Source organism: Leopardus geoffroyi, chromosome C1 (assembly GCF_018350155.1).
Source record: "Leopardus geoffroyi isolate Oge1 chromosome C1, O.geoffroyi_Oge1_pat1.0, whole genome shotgun sequence".
Lineage (NCBI taxonomy): Eukaryota > Metazoa > Chordata > Mammalia > Carnivora > Felidae > Leopardus > Leopardus geoffroyi.
The window spans coordinates 215,148,316-215,171,486 of NC_059328.1; the positions used below are offsets into that span (position 1 = coordinate 215,148,316).

Consider the following 23,171-nt stretch of genomic DNA (forward strand, 5'->3'; position numbering starts at 1 on the left):
CCTGTGGGGAAGTGTCATTTCCGAGCATCCTGGAAAGACCCAGAGGGGAAAACCCAGCCCTCATTCTCTCTGTGCAGGGTCAACGTCCCCAAGCCCTCCACCCCCTTCGTGTGTGGCTAAGCTGGACCGCCATGGAGAACAGGGTTCCTTCACACCCACCGGCGCTTGGGGACGAGTGCAAACGTGTCACAGAGCTGTCACCTGGGCCCTTGGAGCCCTAGGGTGGTGTCCCTCAAGGTCCTTCCAGCACCCAAGGCTGTGTGGTGGTTTCCTGAGTCTCTCACATTGGGAGGGGGCTCCACTGCGCCCCTCTCCCTCAATCTCGCCTGGCCCTGGGGGGCAGGCGGTGGTCCCAGCTGAGTAGCCCCTGGAGTAGGGTAAAGCCGAAGGCGAGGGATCCGGCCAGGGCGTGGCCATCCCACGTGAGCATCCAGACAGGCCTCCAGTGGCCACTGACCTGGCCCGTCCACCTGCCAGGCCGCGCTTCTCCGGAAGCCGGCCGTGAGCCTCCTGACCCCGACGACGACCCAGCTGCCGCCCCGGGGAGGCCTTGGGGGGGCAGCGGGAGGGGCGGCCAGCGGGTGGGCGGGGTGGGAAGGTGGAGCGCGGCCTCCCCCGGTCGGTCTCCGCAATGAGGAAGTTCTCTGCCGCTGCTGGCTTCCTTTCCCTCGCTGAGCTCCTGAAACAGGAAGTCGGGCAGGGAGCTGGTGGCAGCAGCGGGGCAACCGAGAGGGGACCGACGGCGGCTCGCGGTGCGGCGGCCTCAGCTCCCCTCGGTGGCGTGTGGGTCCTGGGGTGGCCGCCCGCCCGGCCCGGGGAGGCCCATGGCCGCCATGGTCCCCTGCTGGAACCATGGCAACATCACCCGCTCCAAGGCCGAGGAGCTGCTGTCCAGGACGGGCAAGGACGGGAGCTTCCTCGTGCGTGCCAGCGAGTCCATCTCCAAGGCCTACGCGCTCTGCGTGCTGTAAGTGCGCGGGGCCCACGGGAGGAGGCGCGGCCCGCCGGGGGACAGGGTGGCTTCGGGTCACGGGATGCGTGGGCCCGACTTGTGTGCTGCGCGGATTTGTTGGTGGGTCCTGCTGAGGCCCCCTGTGGGCCTGCGTGGCCTTGGAGCTCAGGTTTTTCAGCGCCGGACCCCCCAGAGCCACTCTGGGCCTGGTCACACACGAGCGGCGGGGCTAGGGGCCGGGACGAGGGTCTCCAGGCTCTGGGAGGCAGACGGGAGCTCGGGGCTCCAAGGTGGTGCCCGTGTTAGACAGCGGCTGGCTCAGCTCAGGTGTGGGTCACAGATGCCCAGCCCGGAGACCCTGGTGCAGACCTCTGGGGAGTAGGCGTGGCGAGCGGGGACCCTTCTGGTGCCTAGGCTTTGGGTCCCCGGAGGAAGCCGTTGTTCGGGAGCCAGAATGTGGGGTGGGTTCGCTCAAGAAGGACCTTTCAGTTCACCTAGAAGTTGCATTCGGGGCCCTGAGAGCAGAGGAAGTCACCATCACTGACGGGGAGAGCCTCTTCCCTCCTCACCCTGGCACCGGGCTGTGTCCCCCACCCATTTCGGCCACCCTCATCTACCCGCTTCACCTCACTCCCGGCTCCGGGAGATCGCCCAATGCTCTGGTTCTCTTAACAATGGAGGAACCAGCCACTTGCCGGAGGTTCCTTTTTAAAACACCCTTCTTGACCCATGTCTGAAGAAGGCCCTCAGCCCTGCAGCCCTGGCATCTAAGCACCCCTGCACGGCCTAGGGCAGCACCAGGGCACAGCAGGGGACGGGCTGTCCCCCTGCACTTCTCAGGTAGCATCCCCGGGCTTGCAGGAAGTTCCCTGTGACCAGGCAGCAGGGAGGCAGGTCACTGAACACAGACCCGTTTTGAGCATTAAGCGTACGTACTTGTCGGGGCGTTATCTCATTTCGTCCCCACGGCAACCTGAACCGCAGGTGCTGGTGTCACCCCCCTCCTTTGCAGTTGAGGAAACTGAGGCTCGGACAGGTTAAGCGACGGACGACGGTCGAAGCCAGGGCCATCTGACCCCAGAGGCTGCGCCCAGGCCACCCCACTCCTCACCCTGTCAAGCTGTGAGCCTAGGTTCCGGGTGATATGGCAGGAGAAGCCAAGGTGTCTACGAGGACCAGCTGGGAGTATTAGAAAATGCTCCTAAACAGGCCTGAGTGTTGATGGCACCAGAGGCCCACCTCCCAAGGCCAGCTTCCCATGCCCCCCAGTCTCACACTCAGGGGAGGGGACCCAGGACCTCCCCACAGGCAGTGCCCCCATGGGGACCCACCAACAGGGCCTGGGAAATAGTGGGGAGACTCCAAATTGACTCCGCTGGGCCCGCATGGACCGGTCTCCTGCCCCAGTGGGCGGCCGATTCTGTTGGGTGTTTGCTGTGTGCTGAGCCCCCGCTGAGACCTTCCAGGGCTAACTGGTGCAGCAGCCCTCTGGTCAAGGGGCTCTCATCGTGCCCCGGCTACAATGCAATCTCTGACTCCAAACGGGCAGCATGATGGAGGCCAGAGCCGGGGCTGAGTGGAGGCCTTGGGAACCTCTCGTCCGATGACCCCTGAGTTTGCAAGTGAGCGGAAGGAGCTTCGAGAGGGTGAGGCCTATGTCTCCACTGCCCTTACTAGCTGGCGGCAGGCTGGGATCCAGGCCTGGTTTCCCATAGTCCTTCCTCCGCTCCTCCTCCCCCACCCCCACCCCCTCTTCTGCATGGAGTGACTCTCAGAGCTGTAGAGAGTTCAGGGTCTGCATCTTGGGGAGGGCGCCCGTGGTGCCCAGCTGTCTGCCGTCCTCTTCACCGAGGCCTGGACTTGTCATCAAGTTCCTGTCCTCGAAACCCTTTCAGGTCTAGACCCCAGGGCTTGGATTCTTCCCTGGGAACCCTGCCCTTCGGCCAGGCCCAGGGCTCCCCGAGCCCCTCTGCTTTTCAAGGGAAGTCATCCTTCCCGCAGGGTCAGTAGCCACTCCAGGCTGTGGGATGCCAGGGACCACCAAACTTTCCCCAAACCTGTGAGACACAATCCTGCTGCCACCTTTCATTTTGCCAATGGAGGAGATTTAAAAATGAAAAACTGACGAAATGCGTGACAACTAACTGGACCTTCCAAAGGCTCATTTCATGGAAGAAAGCATCCTTTGACACCGAAAAGCAGGAAGAGTGTACTCTTTAAAACAAAACAAAACAGGGGTGCCTGGGTGGCTCAGTTGGTTAAGCTTAGTCTGACTCTTGATTTCGGCTCAGGTCGTGATCTCATGGTTCGTGGGTTTGAGCCCTGCATCGGGCTCTCTGTGCTGCTAGCACAAAGCCTGCTTGGGATTCTCTGTCTCCCTCTCTGTCTGCCTCTCCCCTGCTCATGCTCTCTCTCTCTCTCTCTCTCTCTCTCTCTCTCTCTCTCTCTCTCAAAAATAAATAAACGTTAAAAACGAAACAAAAAACCAACCAAACAAACAAACAAACAAAAAAACAAAGCAAACACCAGTCCTTTAAATCAAATAGATTTAACCTCTTGGGAAACAAAGCCCACCATCCTTAGTTTTCTCTGTTCCCCGTGGCCTGGTGCAAACCTTGCCCCACGCCGTCCTGTCCACGGCCTGCGGGGTGAAAAGCAACTGGGCGAAATGTCCTCGGTTTCACAAGTGACAGGCTTCGCCCCTCTGCTGTCTCTCTGGAAGTCAGCTGGGAGTACGGGGACACAGCTGGTGCAGGTGTGGGGTCAGGGCTCTCAAAGTGAGCCAGGACTGCAGGAGGAGACCACCAAGACTCCCCTCCTGCTCTAGAAATATCCACAGAAAGAGACCTCATGGCCCTGCGTGCGCAGGCCTCATTCTGCCCGTGCCCACTGCCTGGAGCCTGTCCCCAGTCCCCTCTGCTGAGTGAGGGGACAGCAGGGGGCCTCCAGCGGCTGGTTTAGGCAGCTGTGTTTGGAGCACCAGGAACTGAGTACAACCTCCCCAGTGGCCTTGGTGCTCAGGAAAGAGAACAAGATTTGACTATTTAAATGAAACGAAGAGGGGGGTGAGGACGGCACCAAAAGACAAGGCTGCAATTCAGTGCCACCCACGTGATGAGAGCACACGTTCACCCCAGGCCTCGCAAACCCGCATTTCCTCCAGAGAGGTCAGCCCTACCGCCCACCTGCGACCCGGGCAGGAAAGCTCAGGCCTCTCCTCAGCAGCTCAGAGAACCCCGCTTTAGGGAGGCCTGGAGGCCCTTCTGGGGCCCTGAGAGCCGGAGGGGGAAGGCCCCAGGCAGCTCTGTCGTCTTGGGGCAAGGGGGATTGGAAACACAAGCGACAGTGTGCTCTTCTAGATGGGGCCTCTGTCGTGCTCACCTGACCACACTCCGTCCCACCGCAGGGGAGGCTGGAGGGGGCATCCGGCCCAGCTGGGATGGGCATACTAAGAGGCCATCTAGCTTGTGCCCTCCTCTCCGGCCAGGACAGCACCCCCACGTGGCACCAGTGCACCTGTTAGGTGCTTTATGCTACAGAAAAGAGATACAAACCTTTGGGGATGGGGGTCCCCCCGATGTAAGAGCCAGGAGTCAGCGGGGCCAGCCTCCCCTGGCTCAGGCCACATAGGCAGAGCCAGAACAATGGCCCAGCGTGGTTGGGAACACAGTCTGCCCAGTGGGGTGGCGTTCCCACTGTAGCACACTAGAGTTGGCTTCCCTCCTGGAGGAGGGGCAGACATGTGCTGCCTCGTCCAGCCAGCTGGGGGGCGGGGTGGGGGGGGGGAAGTAATCTCGGTTTCCTCAACACACGGCCTTCCCCGAGACGCCCAGGTCCACCCACGGCCTCCTTCCCGGGGACGGCGGCCAGGCAGCCTGGATTGTGGCCTCGTCAGCACAGCCCCAAAGATGAAGAGGCACAGGAACGACATTCAGTCACCAAAAGCTCCCTCAGAGAAGGCCGCCTTCTCATTAGGAAGTGTGACAGGCCAGTTGGGGTAGAGCAGGCCCTAAGCCTTGCTCCCCTCACAAAAGGTGGTTGCTAACCTGTTCTGCCTAAAAATAACCACAAGAGGTTCACGAAGGCTAACTGTGTGCCAGGCTTTGTTCCAGGCTCTTTACCTGTATTAACTCACCGTCGCCAGCGACCTTTGGAGGAAGTCCTGTTATTATCCCCACTTTAAGGACGAGGAAACTGAGGCCCAGAGAGGTTAGGTAGCATGCCACATTTACAGGACCGATAAATGGCAGGGTCAGGACTTGAACTCAGGCCGTTCTCAGGAAGGAGAAACAGAGGGGAGCCAGCAAGCCTGGGGGTGCGTGGGATCGGGTGGGCCCGGAAAGGGGGGACACAGAGAAGGGACTGGGGAGGGCAGAAATGTCCAGGAGAGGCAGAAAGCCATTTCCTGTGGTGCGAACGCATGGACACAACCCCCTTTCCTCCAATTCCCTTCCAAAGTTTCAGTCAGGTTTGCCCTGCTCACTGATTATTTTTGTGCAATGCAAAGGAATACACTGGTTCTCGTAGCTGGTGTTGACAGAAAGCGGGGCCCAATACTGGTCCAGACGGTAGCCCCTGGCCAGGCTGGAGGACCACGGGCTCTCGAAACCCAGTTTACGTCAGAGTTGGTCCAAGTGTTCTTCTGAGTTTTCTTTCTGTGCGCAAGACGGGAGAGAGTGGAGCGCCCGTGAAGGCCTGTGCGTTCAATGGCTCGCTGGCGTCTTCTGTGCATATGGTGAGGGGCTCAGAACAACCTGGTGAAGCTGACGGTCTCCAGGCTTTCTGCGCCCGTGCCCAGCACACCAGGGCAGCTCTTCCAGAACCAGCGTAGGCTCTGGCTTTGGTGTGTTTTGCCAGCTGGCCTGCTTGGCGGGTTAACTCCACCTGGGCACAGACACTGGTGCCTCCCCGTCGAAGGGTCCGCTCTCCTGGAGTGTGAACCCAAGCATGGTGGTGAAATGGCTGCGGTGCTCCTGGCCAGGTGTTCCTCGTTGCCCCGGAGATGGGGTGACAGGGGGTCTGCCCTTCCCGCCTCAATCCATGCCGTGCGACACAGTGCTTAGCGGACAGTCCCCTCCGTGACTGGCTGCGTTCGATGTGAGTTCTGGTGTTTGCGAGATGCTAACCTGCCTGCGCCCACCCAGCGTCCTCGCTGGTGAGGTGCCCACTCCTGGGGTTAATTTGTTTTTATTGAGGTGTAATTCACATCCCATAAAATCACCCTTTGCACAGTGTACAATTCAGTGGTGTTTAGGACTTCCTTAGCGTTGTGCAACTATCACCACTGTCTAACTCCATCATCCCAAAAAGAAACCCTGTACCCACTGGCACTCACTCGGGATTTCCCCACCCTCCAGCCCTTGGCAACCACTAATAGACTTGCTGACACTTGCCTGGTCTGGATATTTTATGTGAATGGAATCATACAATATGCGGCCTTTGTGTCTGGCTTTTTCCAGCCAGCATAATGCTTTTGGAGTTCAGCCATGTCGTAGCATGATTACAGTTAAATAATAGTCCATTGTGTGACTAGGCCACGTTTTAATCATCCATTTATCAGTTGGTGGACATTGGGGTCGTTTCCACCTTTTGGCTATTATGAGAAATGCTGCTGTGAACATTCATGTACAAGGTTTTTGTGGTTCGGTTTTGTTTTTAAAGTTTATTTATTGGGGCGCCTGGGCGGCTCAGTCGATTAAGCGTCTGACTTCGGCTCAGGTCATGGTCCCACGGTTGGTGGGTTCGAGCCCCGCGTCGGGCTCTGTGCTGACAGCTCGGAGCCTGGAGCCTGCTTCTGATTCTGTGCGTCCCTCATTCTCTGCCCCTCCCCTTCTCGTGCTCATAAATAAATAAACATTTAAAAAAAATTTTAAGTTTATTTATTTATTTTGAGAGAGACAGAGACAGCACAAGTGAGGGAGGGGCAGAAGGCGGGGGAGAGAGAGAATCACAAGCAGGCTCCACAATGTCAGCGCAGAGCCTGACGTGGGGCTCGAATGCACAAACCGCGCCCATGATCGTGAGCTGAGCTGAAACCAAGAGTCAGGCACTTACCTGGGTGAGCCACCCAGGCGCCCCCATGTGCAAGGTTTTGTGTGAACACGTGTTTTCAATGGTCTTGGGTGGGATTGCTGGGTCAAATAGTAATGGTAGCTCTCTGTGGAACGGTCACACTGTTTTCCACAGGAGCTGCACCGTTTTACGTTCCCATCAGCCATGACTGTTCCACATTTTCACCAACCCCCGTTATTAGCTTTTTGGTGATAATGATTCTGGTGGCTGTGAAGTGGCATCTTATTGTGACCTGGGGCTGCGTCTCCCTAAATGATTAACGACGTCAAGCTTCTTTTCGTGTTTATTGGCCATTTGTCTATCTTTTTTTTTTTTTTTAATGTTTTTATTTCTTTTTGAGACAGAGAGAGACAACAGCACAAACGGGGGAGGGGCAGAGAGAGAGGGAGACACAGAATCCGAAGCAGGCTCCAGGGTCCGAGCCGTCAGCACAGAGCCCGACGCGGGGCTTGAACTCACAGACTGTGAGATCATGGCCTGAGCCGAAGTCGGACGCCCGACCGACTGAGCCACCCAGGCGCCCCGGCCATTTGTCTATCTTATTTGGAGAAATGTCTCTTCAGATCCTTTGCCCATTTTAAAAGTCGGCCTATTTGTCTTTCTGTTGTTGTCATTGGATTACTGAGAGGGTAAAAATGGGAGAATGTGGGCAAAATGTGTGACCCAGGGCCAGGCACACACGGTCAACACCCACTAAACCCTGGCCGTTATTTTTTACAACTCATAAAGTGAGTAGTGACATTTCAGATGCAGAGGAGTATAGGGCCCCTCTGTGGAGAAAGTTCCACAGCAGAAGGAAAGAGAGCACCGGCAGAGTGACACTTCTAGAACTTCCTGGAGCCCTGTAGGAGCCTCCGGGAGACAGTGAGCTGTCATGTGGGGCCTCCTCAGAGGAAGTGCTCAAAAAGATAAGGCAGGAAAAGCACTTGAATGGCGCATGAGTGTCCAGTGGCCGCTGGGGCCAGGGTTGAGCTCCCGGAAGCCTGACGGAGAGAAGGGTCTGGGGCATGGATGCCAGGAAGAAGCACCAGGCAGATTGAAGATAAAATCAAGGAATAAAATAAGAGGGATTGACTAGTTCCCATTTGGGAGGGAGCTACTGAGGGGACAACAGTCCTAAGGCTCTGCAGAGGGAACCAGCCCAGCATGTGGACGGGGTGGAGATCAGTGCAGGTGGCTGAAGCAGGCCCTGCTGGAGCAGAGCGGGTAGAATAAGCCTGCAGCTCTGGGGACCAGATCTTTCCTTTCTCCCGTGCTCATTTCATACCCCCGTTGTCCGTTAATTAGAAAAGCATTGTATCGGGGTGCCTGGGTGGCTCGGTCGGTTAAGCGTCCGACTGCGGCTCAGGTCATGATCTCATGGTCCGTGAGTTCGAGCCCCGCGTCGGGCTCTGTGCTGACAGCTCAGAGCCTGGAGCCTGTTGCAGATTCTGTGTCTCCCTCTCTCTCTGCCCCTCCCCTGTTCATGCTCTGTCTCTCTCCGTCTCAAAAATAAATAAACGTTAAAAAAAAAAATTAAAAAAAAAAAAAAAGGAAGAAAAGCATTGTATTAACAAGTACCAGGACCCAAACAACTTGGGTTCAACTACGTTGTAAAAATCACCCCAGACAGGGCAGGTCCCCAGAGCATCAGCTGGTCCGGCCTTGCACTCATAGCCAGGACCCTGCCCTCCAGAGTCTTGAGGCTTGTTGAGGCCATCGCAGGCGTCAGTGACGATGCAGAAATAGATCTTCTGATAAACAGCGCAGTGTTCTTTCAAGTAACTTAAAAAAAAAATAGTGTTAAGGGGAGCCTGGGTGGCTCAGTCAGGTAAGCATCAGACTTCAGCTCAGGTCATGATCTGGCGGTTTGTGGGTTTGAGCTCCACATCGGGCTCTGCGCTGATGGTGTGGAGCCTGCTTGGGATTCTCTCTCTCTCTCTCTCTCTCTCAAAAGAAATAAATAAACTGGAAAAAAATCTTAAAAAAATAGTATTAAGCATAATGTGCAAAGAGGTATAAAGAAGGAAAGTAATCACCCAACTATTGAGAGACAAACGTGAATACTGCTAATTTGTATGTGCACCTTCTCATTCTCTTTATTCCTCTTTCTCCAGGGATGTAGAAATCTCTGTAATATTATATCTAGCTATACGCACATAATTTTGGTCTGTGTTACATTAACATTCCTCAGTTGGTTAAAAATTTTCCTAAATATCATGTTTAGCGGGCGCCAAGATTCTAGCACAACATGTGCCACAATTGATGAAATGACTTGTATGATATGACATTTAAGTCGCCAGCAGTGTTTTATTGTTATAAATATGATGGTGATGGAGGTCTTTATGCAGAAATGTGACGTTTCTGGGTATAGATTCCCAGAGGTGGAATTATTGGATCAAAGGATAGAAATACTTTTCAGATTCTTGATACAGAAAGACCAACGGCTCTCCAGAATGTGGTTCCACTTTGTGCCCGGTCGGCTGTACAAGAGAGTGCCTACCTCATTCCAGCGGCCGTGTGCTGAATCTTTGCTCCTAAAAAAACATTATTAAGTTGCAAGGTGAAAGGTGGTTAATAGCTGTTCATTTCTCTTTGCATTTCTTGATTGCAGTCGTGGTAAACTTGTTTGACACGTGCGTTGACCTTCATCATTCCTCTTCCGAGAATGGTCTGTCCATTCTCTCTGACATTTTGCTTTTGAATCTGCTGTGTGGTTTTTCTGTTATCTGTTTGCATAAAGTCTTTGTATCACATTTGTTGCAAATATTTGCACTGTGGTTTCCCTTTAAACTTTGTGATTTTCTTGACATTCAGAGACTTTTTCCTTCTTTTTCCTTTGTGATTTTTTCCCTCTTTCTCCTTTGCTTTTAAATGTAGAGAGTCCCTCCGCTCAAGATATTCTGGGGTTTTTTTTTTAGTGGGAGGCAGGAGGGTTAGGACAGGGCCTTTGGAACTTGATAGACTTGGGCTAAGGAGGACTCTGCCTGTCCAACCTCCAGCAAGTTGTCTAATTCCACGGGCCCTTGGTTTCCTTATCTGAAAACCAGGCTAAGAAGACCTTTTGGGGTGCCTGGGTGGCTCAGTCGGTTAAGCGTCCCACTTCAGCTCAGGTCATGATCTCACTTGTGAGTTCGAGCCCCGCATCAGGTTCTGTGCTGACAGCTCAGAGCCTGGGGCCTGCTTCAGATTCTGTGACTCCCTCTCTCTCTCTCTCTGCCCCTCCCCTGCTCATGCTCTGTCTCTCTCTGTCTCTCAACAATTAAACGTTTAAAAAAAATTGTTTAAAGAATACCTATGTAGTAGTGTCATTGGGTGGATTGAATTTAAGTGTGCATCACGTGCAAAGTATTTGGGAAAAACAGATGGAGAGATGATAAATTTTTCATTTTTGTATGTTTATTTATTTATTTTGAGAGAGGGGGAGAGGCAGAAAGAAAGGGAAAGAGAGAATCCCAAGCAGGCTCCATGCTGTCAACACAGAGCCCATCACAGGGCTCAGTCTCACCAACTGTGAGATCATGACGAGCCAAGATCAAGCGTTGGATGCTAAACCGACTGAGCCACCCAGGTGCCCCCAGTTTTTTGTTTTTTGTTTTGTTTTGTTTTTTACATTTGACACTTTAATCTCTCTGGAATTAATTTAATGAGTAGCGTAAGCCAAGGATGTATGTGTATTTTTTTCGAGTAGCCAATCATCTTTCTCAAGAACTTTCACTGAATGATTTACTTCTTTTCCTTTTCTGATTCATCCTTCACTGTATAGTAAGTCTTATACATCTCTTTCTTGCCTGTTAACCCTGTTCTGCCTATCGTCTGTTTTCTTACATCACTATCATGCCAAATGCATCACCACAATTTTATAAACGATTTTATTTTAGGATTTTCACATCTATTGTTTTCAAGTATCCTTCCAGGCGAACCAGCTAATAATTTTGTCGAGTTGGGAAAAAAGACAGTTGCACCTTCAATTAGAATTGCATGAAATCCATAATATAACTTGTGAAAAGGGACATTTTAGTATTAGTCTTAATGATAAGTATAGCTACCCCTACTTAAAATTGTGTCATTTTCTTCATACAGATCCTTCATATTTCTTGTTATGATTACTTCTGATTACTTTACAATTTTGTTAGTTTTGTAAATGATAGCTTTTCCCCTGCAGTTACCCTTTTGTGGTAACTGAGAACATACAGGAAAGTTACAGGTTTCATGAATTCACCTTTTGTTCTGTTACCTTACTCCTCCTTGTTTCAAATTGCTTTTCATTTGCTTCTCTTGGATTTTCTTGATGGACAATCCTGTTATATGTAAATTGTGATCATTTTGTGGTCTACTGTCCAAATACTTATAACTCTGATTTAGATTTCATAATTTATTACATTGGCCAGTATTTCTAAAACACTGCAGCGGAGGGTATTGGGAAGAGAACATATCTGCCTCAGGAAGTTCTATGAGAATCAAATGTGACAGTTCCTGGAAAGAATTTGGTACAATACCTGCATGGAGTTAGCACTTGATAAAAGTTAGTTGTTGCTCATTGTCACGTTAAACAAGGACCCATCTTTTCCTAGTTTTGTAAATAGTTTTTTTTTTTTTCAACGTTTTATTTATTTTTGGGACAGAGAGAGACAGAGCATGAACGGGGGAGGGGCAGAGAGAGAGGGAGACACAGAATCGGAAACAGGCTCCAGGCTCTGAGCCATCAGCCCAGAGCCCGACGCGGGGCTCGAACTCACGGACCGCGAGATCGTGACCTGGCTGAAGTCGGACGCTTAACCGACTGTGCCACCCAGGTGCCCCTGTAAATAGTTTTGAATGACTAAGTATTGAATTTTATCAAATGCCTTTTTAGTATCTATTGAGATGACACATTGTTTCCCTTATTTCAGTATAATAGCCTAATTTTATAAAGTCCCTAACATTGGGGCACCTGGGTGGTTCAGTCGGTTAAACATCTGACTTCGGCTCAGGTCATGATCTCATGGTTTGTGGGTTTGAGCCCCACATCGGGCTCTGTGCTGACAGCTTGGAGCCTGGAGCCTGCTTCGGATTCTGTGTCTCCTTTTCTCTCTGCCCCTCCCCTGCTCACATGCTGTCTCTCTCTCTCTCTCTGTCTTGCAAAAATAAATAAAATGTTAAAAAAAAAACTTTTAATAAATAAATAAATAAATAAATAAATAAATAAATAAAGTCCCTGACATTAACCATTTTTGCATGGTTAAAATTAACTGGTTTTGATCATGATAACTTTTGATTGTATTCTGAATTATTTAGGATTTTTGTGTATATGTGCATAGGTGAGATCGATTTATGTGATTTGGGTCAGGTTGTGGCTTAAGAGTCATGTAAGTTTTATAAAATATGAAGATATTTATGTGGCATCATCATTATTAAAAAAAGTTGGGCAGGGGCGCCTGGGTGGCGCAGTCGGTTAAGCGTCCGACTTCAGCCAGGTCACGATCTCGCGGTCCGTGAGTTCGAGCCCCGCGTCGGGCTCTGGGCTGATGGCTCAGAGCCTGGAGCCTGTTTCCGATTCTGTGTCTCCCTCTCTCTCTGCCCCTCCCCCGTTCATGCTCTGTCTCTCTCTGTCCCAAAAATAAATAAACGTTGAAAAAAAAAAAATTTTTTTTTTAAATAAAAAAAAAAAGTTGGGCAGAGGTGCTTTTCCTCAGAGCCACTTATAGAGATCATTTTTATTTTTCATTTATTTTTTATTTAAAAAAAATTATTTATTTTTTTAAATTTTATTTCTTATTTTTTAAAATTTATATCCAAATTAGTTAGCATATAGTACAACAATGATTTCAGGAGTAGATTCCTTAGTGCCCCTCCCCCATTTAGCCCATCCCCCTTCCCATAACCCCTCCCGTAACCCTCAGTTTGTTCTCCATATTTATGAGTCTCTTCTGTTTTGTCCCCTTCCCTGTTTTTATATTGTTTTTGTTTCCCTTCCCTTATGTTCATCTGTTTTGTCTCTTAAAGTCCTCAGATGAGTGAAGTCATATGATTTTTGTCTTTCTCTGACTGACTAATTTCTCTTAGCATAATAGCCTCCAGTTCCATCCACGTAGTTGCCAATGGCAAGATTTCATTCTTTTTGATTGCCGAGTAATACTCCATTGTATCTATGTACCACATCTTCTTTATCCATTCATCCATCGATGAACATTTGGGCTCTTTCCATACTTTGGCTATTGTTGATAGTGCTGCTATAAACATGGGGGTGCATGTGTCCCTTCAAAACAGCACACCTGTATCCCTTGGATAAATGCCTAGTAGTGCAATTGCTGCGTCGTAGGGTAGTTCTATTTTTAGTTTTTTGCGGAACCTCCATACTGTTTTCCAGAGTGGCTGCACCAGCTTGCATGCCCATAAAACAATTTATTTTTAAGCAATCTCTACACCCATCTTGGGGCTTGAACTCATGATCCCAAGATCAAGAGTCATATGGTCTCCCAACTGAGCCAGACAGGTGCCCCAGAGATAATTTTTTAATATTTCAGGTGCCTGGGTGGCTCAGTTGGTTAAGCGTCCGACTCGATTTCGGCTCACGGGTCATGGGATCAAGCCCTGCATCAGGATCTGTGCTGATAGCATGGAGCCTGCTTTGGATTCTCTCTCCTCTCTCTGCCCCTCCCCAACTGGCGTGCGTGTACTCTCTCTCTCTCTCAAAATAAATAAATAAACATTTTTTTTAAAAAGCTTTAAAAAAAAGCATCTGTGCTTTCAGAAACCCCTATTTATGCGTGTATGAGGACAGAGATCCTTCTTGTTGCTTATCTTCCCTCCCTATCTTTTCTTTCTGTACTGAATTTCTCGAACTTTTCTTCCCCGTTAACATTCCCCAGGACACGAGCTGTTGTGGTATTTAGTGCTGACTCGTGAACTCCACGTTTTCCACTTCTGATCACTTTTCCTTTGTCTCATGCTGCTCAGCTCTCACAACTGACTTCTCCCACACCAGCAATGCAATGGTGTGCTGAGTTCACAATCAGACTTCTCCAGAATGTCTTTGATTCTTTTTGCAGTGATTCTATGAAACATGGAGGTAACGCCTTTGAGTCCTTAGAAAAATGATGCCCTTCTTTTGAGTGGCGATATGTTTTCATACGTCTGGTGGTTTTTCTTTTCTGACAAAGAACTGTCAGGAAACGTCGAGTCAGATTCTTTTGGAGATTAGAGTGGGTTTTTGCCCAAATCCTCTTACCAGCAAAAAAAAAAAAAAAAAAAAAAAAAGGACCAGCAAGGATGGGGGTGGGAGCCCTGATCCGAGATCTAGCTGATGGGAGTAAGTGATGAGGGGTGGTATGGCCTCAAGGATAGGTGGGCTTCCTCCCAGGGGTCTCATATAAGGAACAATTTGCTGGACCCCCAGACTGCTGGGGCAGGGTGCTCAGCAGACCCCCAAGAGCACTCTGGCTGCCTCCCCTCTGCCTCTCACCCGGCCACCTGGCCTGCCCTCACCTTCTCTCTTCTGAACTAATGGCTTCTTGTAATTCATCCATTTTCTTACTCTCTTTCTCTGGGATTCTTTGAGGTTCTGGTGGTGAATGGTGAACAAACACTATTGGTTCCTAGGGCTGACCCACATTTTCCCTTGTTTCTATACGGGTCCAAGTGGCTTTTTTGAACACAAGGTTTCCACCCCTTGTTCTCCCACCCCATCTTGTCTACAACACTTAAGCAAGAAAAACAAAACATGTACAAACAGCACTAGAAATTGAACTGATATGTAACAAGAGTTACAAAGGGACTTAAAAACAATTATAGGGCATGCTAAGCCAATCAGCAAAGCGAGACAGAGACACTCATGAGGTTCTTGAATTTTAGAGTTTGATTTCTGCCTCTTTCTCTTTCTCTCTCTTTCTCCCCCCATGGGGCTCGCCATGGCAAAGGTTGTTTCTGGGTATGCTCGTCAGTGTTTATTTGGCTAGGAATAGTCATACAGATATAGTCCTGTTTATCTGAGAGAATATAAGTGCTGTGATGTTTCTTCCTACTTCTGTTTCCTTGTCCTCTTGCATTAAACAAATTTTTTTTAATGTTTATTTATTTTTGAGAAAGAAAGAGACAGAGTGCGAGCAGGAGAGGGGCAGAGAGAGAGGGAGACACAGAGCCGAAAGCCGGCTCCAGGCTCTGAGCTGTCAGCACAGAGCCCAACGTGGGGCTTGAACTCACCAACCACGAGATCATGACCTTAGCTGAGTTGGACGCTCAACCGACTGAGCCACCCAGGTGCCCCCGCTTGTCCTCTTGCATTTACGTATAACTTCCCCAACCATATTGGGATTGATCAGGAAATGCCCTTCCCGGGGAAGCATCTTCCCTCTTAGAACAGGATGGGCACCTGCTGTCACCTGGCAGCTGTCGGGAGTCATGCGGGAAATTTGCTGTAAGCCCCACGTCATCTGAGGCGGGACAGCCTCCTCCATACCCAACACCATCCCAACGTGGGTCTCCAGTGGGCCTGTTCCTAACACAGTCACCCTGAAATGCGACCCGCTCACTGGAAGGAGTAGCAGCCGAGGGCCTGTGTTAGCACCCTAAATTGTTACTGAATCACCCCAAAAGAGCTGGGAAGGGCTGGATGACGCAGCCAAGCACGCTGTCTGGATTGCGTTCCCGTGTGGTCGTTGTCAAAGCTGATGGAGTCGTGGAATCTTCACTTGAAACATTTTACATGTGAGATTGTGCGTGTACATGTCGGTTACACGTCTGTATGTGGATATACGCTTGTATGTACATGTATATGTGTGTTGTGTGTGTGTACATGTGTGTATTTGTACACGTTTGTGCATCTGGGACCAGAATGCGGTGTCGCTGCTGAGGAGTGAGGGAGACCAAGGAGTGCCCCCCTCCACCTGCTCGCGGAGCCCCCAGTGCCCCACGGCATGCAGTCTGGAACAACTCATCTCCTGTGGGCTGTGTGTGTGGCATGAGTGGTGGTGGTGGTGACGTTGTACATTTTCCCCACAAAGACCTGAAATGACCCGGCTCTGGGGTTGGCTTGTCTGGCCCTGCGCACTGGGGCTGCTGAGATATCACTGTCTAAGGGGAAATGTCCTCTCTTCCTATCGGACTAGCTTCTGAATCCTGGTCTGTTTGAACAACATGGAACTGAGTCTGTCTTTCGGTGTTCCTAGAACTTCTCTGAAAAGGCCATAACGGCTTGTCTGCCACACTTGATGAACTGAAGGGCCTTTCCGGTTCCGTGCAGCTGTCTGCGCCCCTCTCCTTGGGACCCTGTTTTTTTGCTTTAGGGGCTGGTGTTTTGGGCCCGCTGAGCTTCTTGCACAAACCAGCTGCCCTCAGCCAAATGAGACTCTTCTGGCCCTGGTGTCATTTGCATAGCTACTGGAGGAAGTGTCTCGAGAGCCAGCAGTGAAAGATAAGGGGGTAGCAGGGCGGAGCCACTCTTGGCATTTGTTGCTGGCTCTGCACAGGGGGCTGAGGCTGGAGGGGATGGCGACGGGGGGGGGGGGGGGGGGGGGGGGGGGCTTGGACTGGGATCCTGGGGCCGTCCTCCGTTTCTGGGACCTGTGCGGGAGGTGACGTGGCAGTGGCCTAGAGAGTCATCCCTGCCATCTCTGATATAAGCCAGGTGTGCTGTCAGCTCAGGCTCTAGAGACAGGGTGCAGGTTGCTGAGAATTCAGAGATGAGACAGGACAGGAAAAGAAACTTCCCTGTGAGAACTGAACCAGGTGGAAGTGAAATTACCCAAAACATTCTCTAAAACTTTCTTGAAATATCCATTGGTTCAAAAGCCAAAAAAGATTGTAAAATTGACCACATAAAAGCGTAAAACACAGCTAAAAAAAAAAAAAAAAAAAGTCCCATGAGCACTGTCAATGACAACTCCAAAATAGTGTAGCATCTATCAAAGTCTGGCAAATAAATAAAAGATCTTAAAAAATGTAATTCGCAGAAAATGTCAGTTTGTAAAAAGAAATTCGCAGAAAAAGAAAGACAACTATGAAACATAAGAGAACGCGTTCAACCTTCCTCATAAAGAAAGGCAGATTAAAGTAAGCGATCATTTTTCTTTCACCTCTCAGATTTGCAAAGATTGAAATGTCTGATAACAGCCAGTTGGCAGGGTGTGGGGAAACAGACATATCCGGTTAGTGGGAGAAAAAAGTGACACAGCCTCACGGGAAGGCAATCGGTAGTCCCTGTCTCAAAATCTAGAGCCCGTGTCCAGCTCTTCTCGTGCCGACCTCCCCACAACCGCTAGTAAATGTCAGCACGTGCAGGGTTTAGCGTGCTCCAGGCATATTCAAATGCTTTTCAGGGGTGCCAGTTGGCCCAGTCGGCCAAGCATCTGACTCTTGATGTTGGCTCAGGTCATGATCTCACGGTTCGTGAGTTCAAGCCCCACGTCGTGCTCCTTGGAGTTCTCTGTCTCTCCCGGCCACGTGCATGTGCTTTCTCCCTCTCCTAAATAAATAGGTAAACATTAAAAAACGAGAAGAAATGCTTTTCATACGTTAACTCACTTAATCGACACAGCAACATGTAGGTGTTGTTACTGTCCCTGTTGTATGTACTGACGGGGAGGCTGAATCTGTGACTTCACCAGTGCATGTGAGATGTAGGCACAGAGATGATAAAAAGTTAAGAAGTAACTACTCATCTCTCATCATAGGCTGGTCAAATAAATGATCACACAACCACATGGTGGAACATGAGTTGGGAAGAATTCTAAGATTTTTTTTTTTTTTTTTTTTTTTTTGGTGAGAAAAGCAAATTTCAGAACAGCATGTATACTATGATATTATTTGCATTTAAAAAGACAGGGACAGGGGCGCCTGGGTGGCGCAGTCGGTTGGGCGTCTGACTTCAGCCAGGTCACGATCTCGCGGTCCGGGAGTTCGAGCCCCGCGTCAGGCTCTGGGCTGATGGCTCAGAGCCTGGAGCCTGTTTCCGATTCTGTGTCTCCTTCTCTCTCTGCCCCTCCCCCGTTCATGCTCTGTCTCTCTCTCTCTCCCAAAAAAAAATAATCGTTGAAAAAAAAATTTTTTTTTTTTTAAATAAAAAGACAGGGACATATAAGCTTGCATGTATGTTTAAAAGTTCTGGAATGGCTTACAAAAAGGAGTAGTAAATCTAAGAAGTGGGGCTCCACAGGAGCAGGAGAAGGAGACGTTTATTTTTCATCCTTTACCTTTCTGCATGGTTTTAAATTTTTAAAAATCAGGGTATAATTTTAAGATCTAGTTACCCAACACGTATAAATGTTGAGCAAAGTGCCAGGCACCCAGGAGGGGCTGAGTAAGTGAAACTCCTGTAACGAAGCTATGTCTTGATGGCAGATTCCTTTAAATCAGACCACAAAGCTGTCAAGCACCAACATAAATCACGCGCAAAAGACCCCACTGCCTTTCTTCCTAAAGTTCCTTGGGTGTGGAGGGGGTGGGGAAGGGGGCTTGGTGCAGGACTGCTCTATGTCAAGGCCGATCTCCACCTCGGTATGATCAGCTCCGAAGTTCAGAGACATCATGCCCAGATTCCTCCAGCCAGGTCAGGAATTCTCCAGAGAAATGAATTCTCTTGCACGGGTTCTGATAAAGTCTTTGGTCTATTTCAGGTATCGGAATTGTGTTTACACGTACAGGATTCTGCCCAATGAAGATGATAAATTCACTGTCCAGGTAAGCCCTTTATCAACCTAGACACCTGGCCCTGCGTGGAGCCCGTGTTGGCAGAAGTAGGTGACAAAGAAGAAGAAGAGAAGAAAAGCCTGTGCCCCAGACAGCCTGGACATGAGGGCCCGGCTGAGCCCCTTTCTCCCCCAGAAGTCTGTGGTTGGGGGTGGCTTAGTGGCTAAACTATGACCCTGCAGAGTAACCCCGCTCTGTGACACGAGGAAGCAGGCCTGACAGACATTAACTTGTGTTCCTGAGGGCAAAGGAGAACGATGGTGAGGAAGGATGCCCAGAGACAGAGGAAGGGGACTGTGGCTTGTCAATTCTTTCCTTCAGTGAGCTCAGCTGAGTGAAGGTCAGTGGGCCAGGGAGGAGAGGAGGGGGAGCTTCCAGGAGAACAGACCGTTTTTCCTGAGGGACTAGATGATTGCCCGGCGGGTTAGCGTGAGACGGTAACTTTCACTTCGCAGACGCCTGTTCTGCCCAAGGCTGATGCTCATGGCATCCGGCTGCACCAGGTAAAGTCCAAGTGTGTAAAATTTGCCGTTAAATGTTAACAAAGAATCAGCTGCACAAGTCTTTCCAAGTCTGGAAAGACCACCCTACACATAGTTTGCATGACAAACACCACGGGCTCTGTGTGACCGCAGTGCATGACAACCAAGTGAGGTGGAGGCCAGGGGAGCTATTTTTATCTGGCTGTGTTAAGAGAGCATGGGGGTGGTCAGAACAAAGGAGGTGATGCTCTCAGTGTCCTCAGCAGGGACAGAGGAGTCATGCTCAGTTCTCGAGAGGCACCAACAAATGGGGTGCACCTGTGTGTGGAGCAGAGCGGAGGAATAGAGCAGGGCTGGGACACCGTGTCATGTAGGAGCGGCAACGGGGTCTGTGGGGTTTAGTTGAAAAGAAAGTAAAAGCGGAGGAAGAGAGGTGGGGCCCTGTCGTTGATTCCAGAACGTGAAGGGAAGGATGCATTTTGTCCAGAACTAGATGCGGTTGTGGAAACAGGGCTGGACTAGAGGGCAGGACAGCAGGTGAGTCCCTGGGGCACAGGTCACTGGAAACGTGTCAAGAGGGAGAAGCTGTGTGGAGTGGAGCGCCTCTGGGGAGAAGCTGTGTGGAGTAGAGCGCCTCTGGGGAGAAGCTGTGTGGAGTGGAGCGCCTCTGGGGAGAAGCTGTGTGGAGTGGAGCGCCTCTGGGGAGAAGCTGTGTGGAGTGGAGTGCCTCTGGGGAGAAGCTGTGTGGAGGGGAGAAGCTGTGTGGAGTGGAGTGCCTCTGGGGAGAAGCTGTGTGGAGGGGAGAAGCTGTGTGGAGTGGAGCGCCTCTGGGGAGAAGCTGTGTGGAGGGGAGAAGCTGGGTGGAGTGGAGCGCCTCTGGGGAGAAGCTGTGTGGAGTGGAGCGCCTCTGGGGAGAAGCTGGGTGGAGTGGAGCGCCTCTGGGGAGAAGCTGTGTGGAGTGGAGCGCCTCTGGGGAGAAGCTGGGTGGAGTAGAGCGCCTCTGGGGAGAAGCTGTGTGGAGGGGAGAAGCTGTGTGGAGTAGAGCGCCTCTGGGGAGAAGCTGTGTGGAGTGGAGCGCCTCTGGGGAGAAGCTGTGTGGAGTGGAGCGCCTCTGGGGAGAAGCTGGGTGGAGTGGAGCGCCTCTAGGGAGAAGCTGTGTGGAGTGGAGTGCCTCTGGGGAGAAGCTGTGTGGAGGGGAGAAGCTGGGTGGAGTGGAGCGCCTCTGGGGAGAAGCTGTGTGGAGTGGAGCGCCTCTGGGGAGAAGCTGGGTGGAGTGGAGCGCCTCTGGGGAGAAGCTGTGTGGAGTGGAGCGCCTCTGGGGAGAAGCTGTGTGGAGTGGAGCGCCTCTGGGGAGAAGCTGTGTGGAGTAGAGCGCCTCTGGGGAGCCTATTTACAGGGTCAAAGGAATCACTTCAATGAGCCACTTGTCAGAGAGTGATGTCCTAAGGGCATGCTTGAACCAACCCAGGGGGTTGTGAAGCTGCCTCCTCAGGCAGCTGGGGCTGTTCGATGCAGGGGCTTCTGGGAGATACAAGTTTGGGCTCACTCGGAATTACTCCACCCGGTAGAGGTCAGGCTGAGAGCCGCTTTTGGCTTCTTCATGCTTTCCACATGTGCACCTGCACCAGTATCTGAAGAGTATCCATCTGAAGAGTTTTGGCTAGCCTGGGGTGTCCCCCTGTCTCAGCTCGGTCACCAGGGATGAATGGTAGCACATCTAGTATAAGACTGTCCCGTTCACGTCCCTGGCAGCCGCTGACCACTGGTACGGTTGTCTCTCACGTGGGCTCCTCGCCTGCAGGGTGAGGCCCTCGGGGAGGCCCGTGTGGGGCGGGCAGTGGGCCTCAGCGGCCTCTACAAGTTTCCGTATGTCTAGGACCGTGTGAACTTTCCTGGCCGGGTTGGCATCCCTGACAGGTGGTTTGCTGAAAGGAGTCTACACTCTCTTAAGTTAAAAGTTGGTCAATGCTTTTGATCTTTTTTTCCCCTTGTGGTTTCTTCTTTTCCTTCAAAGGGCAGAAGACTTTAAATATGACTAGGCCTTAAGCTGGAAAAGACACGACTTTGTGGCTTCTTGTATATATAGCGGTACCCACGACCTGTAAACACGTATAGACTGCGTCTGGTGTGCCCCGCCCCCCCCCCCCCCCCCCACTCACCTTCACGCCCTTGCTGCTGGGTGGCCTGTGTGGCTGTGCGTGGCGGGGTGGCAGGGCACCGAGGGAGAAGGCCTGGCCTGGGACCAGAGGGTTTGGGGCCCTGCACCCGGTGCAGCCTGCCGCGACTCAGCCCTTCTCGGTGGGCCCGCTCTTTCTCCCACCAACAGGTGCATTTCTCAGTTCCAGTCCCCAGAGGTAATCTGGGTGGCTCAGCCACCAACAGCTTTCTCTGCACAGGCCACTCGGGGGCCACGGGCCTGTGTGTGACAGGGCTGCCTGAGCCACTACCTGCCCCACAGTCAGAGTGCGAGGACAGAGGGTTACCTGAGACCACGCTCAGCCAGGGCGATGGGCGGGCAGGTTCCCTAGAAGAGCTGGGGCCCTGCTGGACACGTGTGCTCCCGACCCCGGCTCTGGGCCTGCGACCTCTTTGGTGGCCAACAGCAGGTCACCAGGGTGCGGGGATCCGTGAGGACTGGGCAGCCTGTGGAAGCTTCCACGCCTAAGGATACGCCTTCCTATAAAAAGACAGCACCTTACCGAAGTAACGAGAGTAGCTGGCTGCTGAGGAACTCGTTAAAGCACGTGCGCCATGAGGTGAAGTCAGAGGCTCGACGGGGCCTCGGTCCTCGCCAACTGCTGCTTATTTTAACTCTGGTTCCTCTTTTCATGTCGAGGCAAAACCTCATACTCTTTTCTGAGCTGAGCCACAGTTTCTAAATAACTCATTCCTTACACCTGAGTCTGCTCAGTGCCACCAGAATGTGAGGCTCCTAAAATAAGAATCGGGCCTGAAAAGCTTGGCCAAGTGAAGCGGCAAAGGCTTTACTGGCTTTCTCATGTTAAATGCGTCCGCTCTTCTCCTGGGGCGTCTGTCTTTTTGGCAAAACCAAAGGGCCACTCGTGGTCCATCCGTCCGTTCTTTGTAGAGGGACCTCATGATGAGTGCATCATGACCCGCAAGAGGGAGCAATCCTGGCCCTCTGTGACCTTGCTCTCTCTCCACCTTTCTCAGGCTTCCAGATAATCAGAGAGGGGAGGGACGGATGTAAACTAACTTCGTTCAACGCCCCCCCACCCCCACCCCTGCTGTTAAGTACGAGTGTGGCTGACGCGCGTACAGACGGTGGAGCTCAGACCCGGGTCTCCACCCCAAAAGTGTGTCCAGACCTGGCTGGGTGTTGGCCCCCTGGGAAGGGTGGACTCTGGCAAGAGAGGATGAGGAGGCAGGGCCATGTGGCCTCTCAGAGAGAGAGGCCTCTCTTCCTTCCCACGGTTGTTGATGACACTGGTCGTCACTGGCATTTGGGCCTCGTGGCGAATCAATGAGGCACCTGGCACTAGGGCAGGAAAGCATAAAACGTGTAGAACACCCACCCGGGTGACCGGCCGACATGGGGGAGCCATCACCTCCGCCACTGCTGTCTTTATTGGCTGAGAGGAAACCAACGTAAGTCAGTCCTACCTTATGCTCAGGTGAGGGAAGGAAGGAAAAATGGAGGAAATGGGATGGAAAGATGGGGGGAGAAAGACAATGGAGAGACAGGGAAGAAGGAAAGAGAAATGAATGAGAAAAAGAGGAAGAGGAAGAAAAAAGGAAGGAAGGGGGAGGAGTAGAGGTGGGTGAGGGTGGGGGGCTGTTTTGACAGAAGACAGCGTGGAAATAGGTGTGGGGCAGAGCCAGCAGAGAAAGGGGAGGTGGGGAGAAGGGGAGGCAGTATTCTAGAAGATTCTAGGCAAGTGCCTAGGGGTGGTGGGAAGGGGGCAGATCTTGTGGTGACCAGTCTCTCTCTGCTCTGCTCCTTGGGCTGTGGATTTCTGTGTCTCAGTTACCTCAGGGGCCTGAGAGAGGGGTGTTCAACA

General features: G+C 51.5%; 1 protein-coding gene across 1 annotated transcript in view; it reads left to right on the plus strand.

Annotated features, from left to right (window-relative positions):
- The first annotated feature begins 655 nt into the window (after nucleotides 1-655).
- Nucleotides 656-23,171, plus strand: part of INPP5D (inositol polyphosphate-5-phosphatase D) — a 124,051-nt gene continuing 101,535 nt past the window's right edge. The window contains exons 1-2 of the mRNA XM_045481760.1: nucleotides 656-967; nucleotides 18,595-18,658. Coding sequence (XP_045337716.1) covers nucleotides 825-967; nucleotides 18,595-18,658 — 207 coding nt within the window. The 5' untranslated portion in view covers nucleotides 656-824. The remainder of the gene's footprint in view (nucleotides 968-18,594; nucleotides 18,659-23,171) is intronic.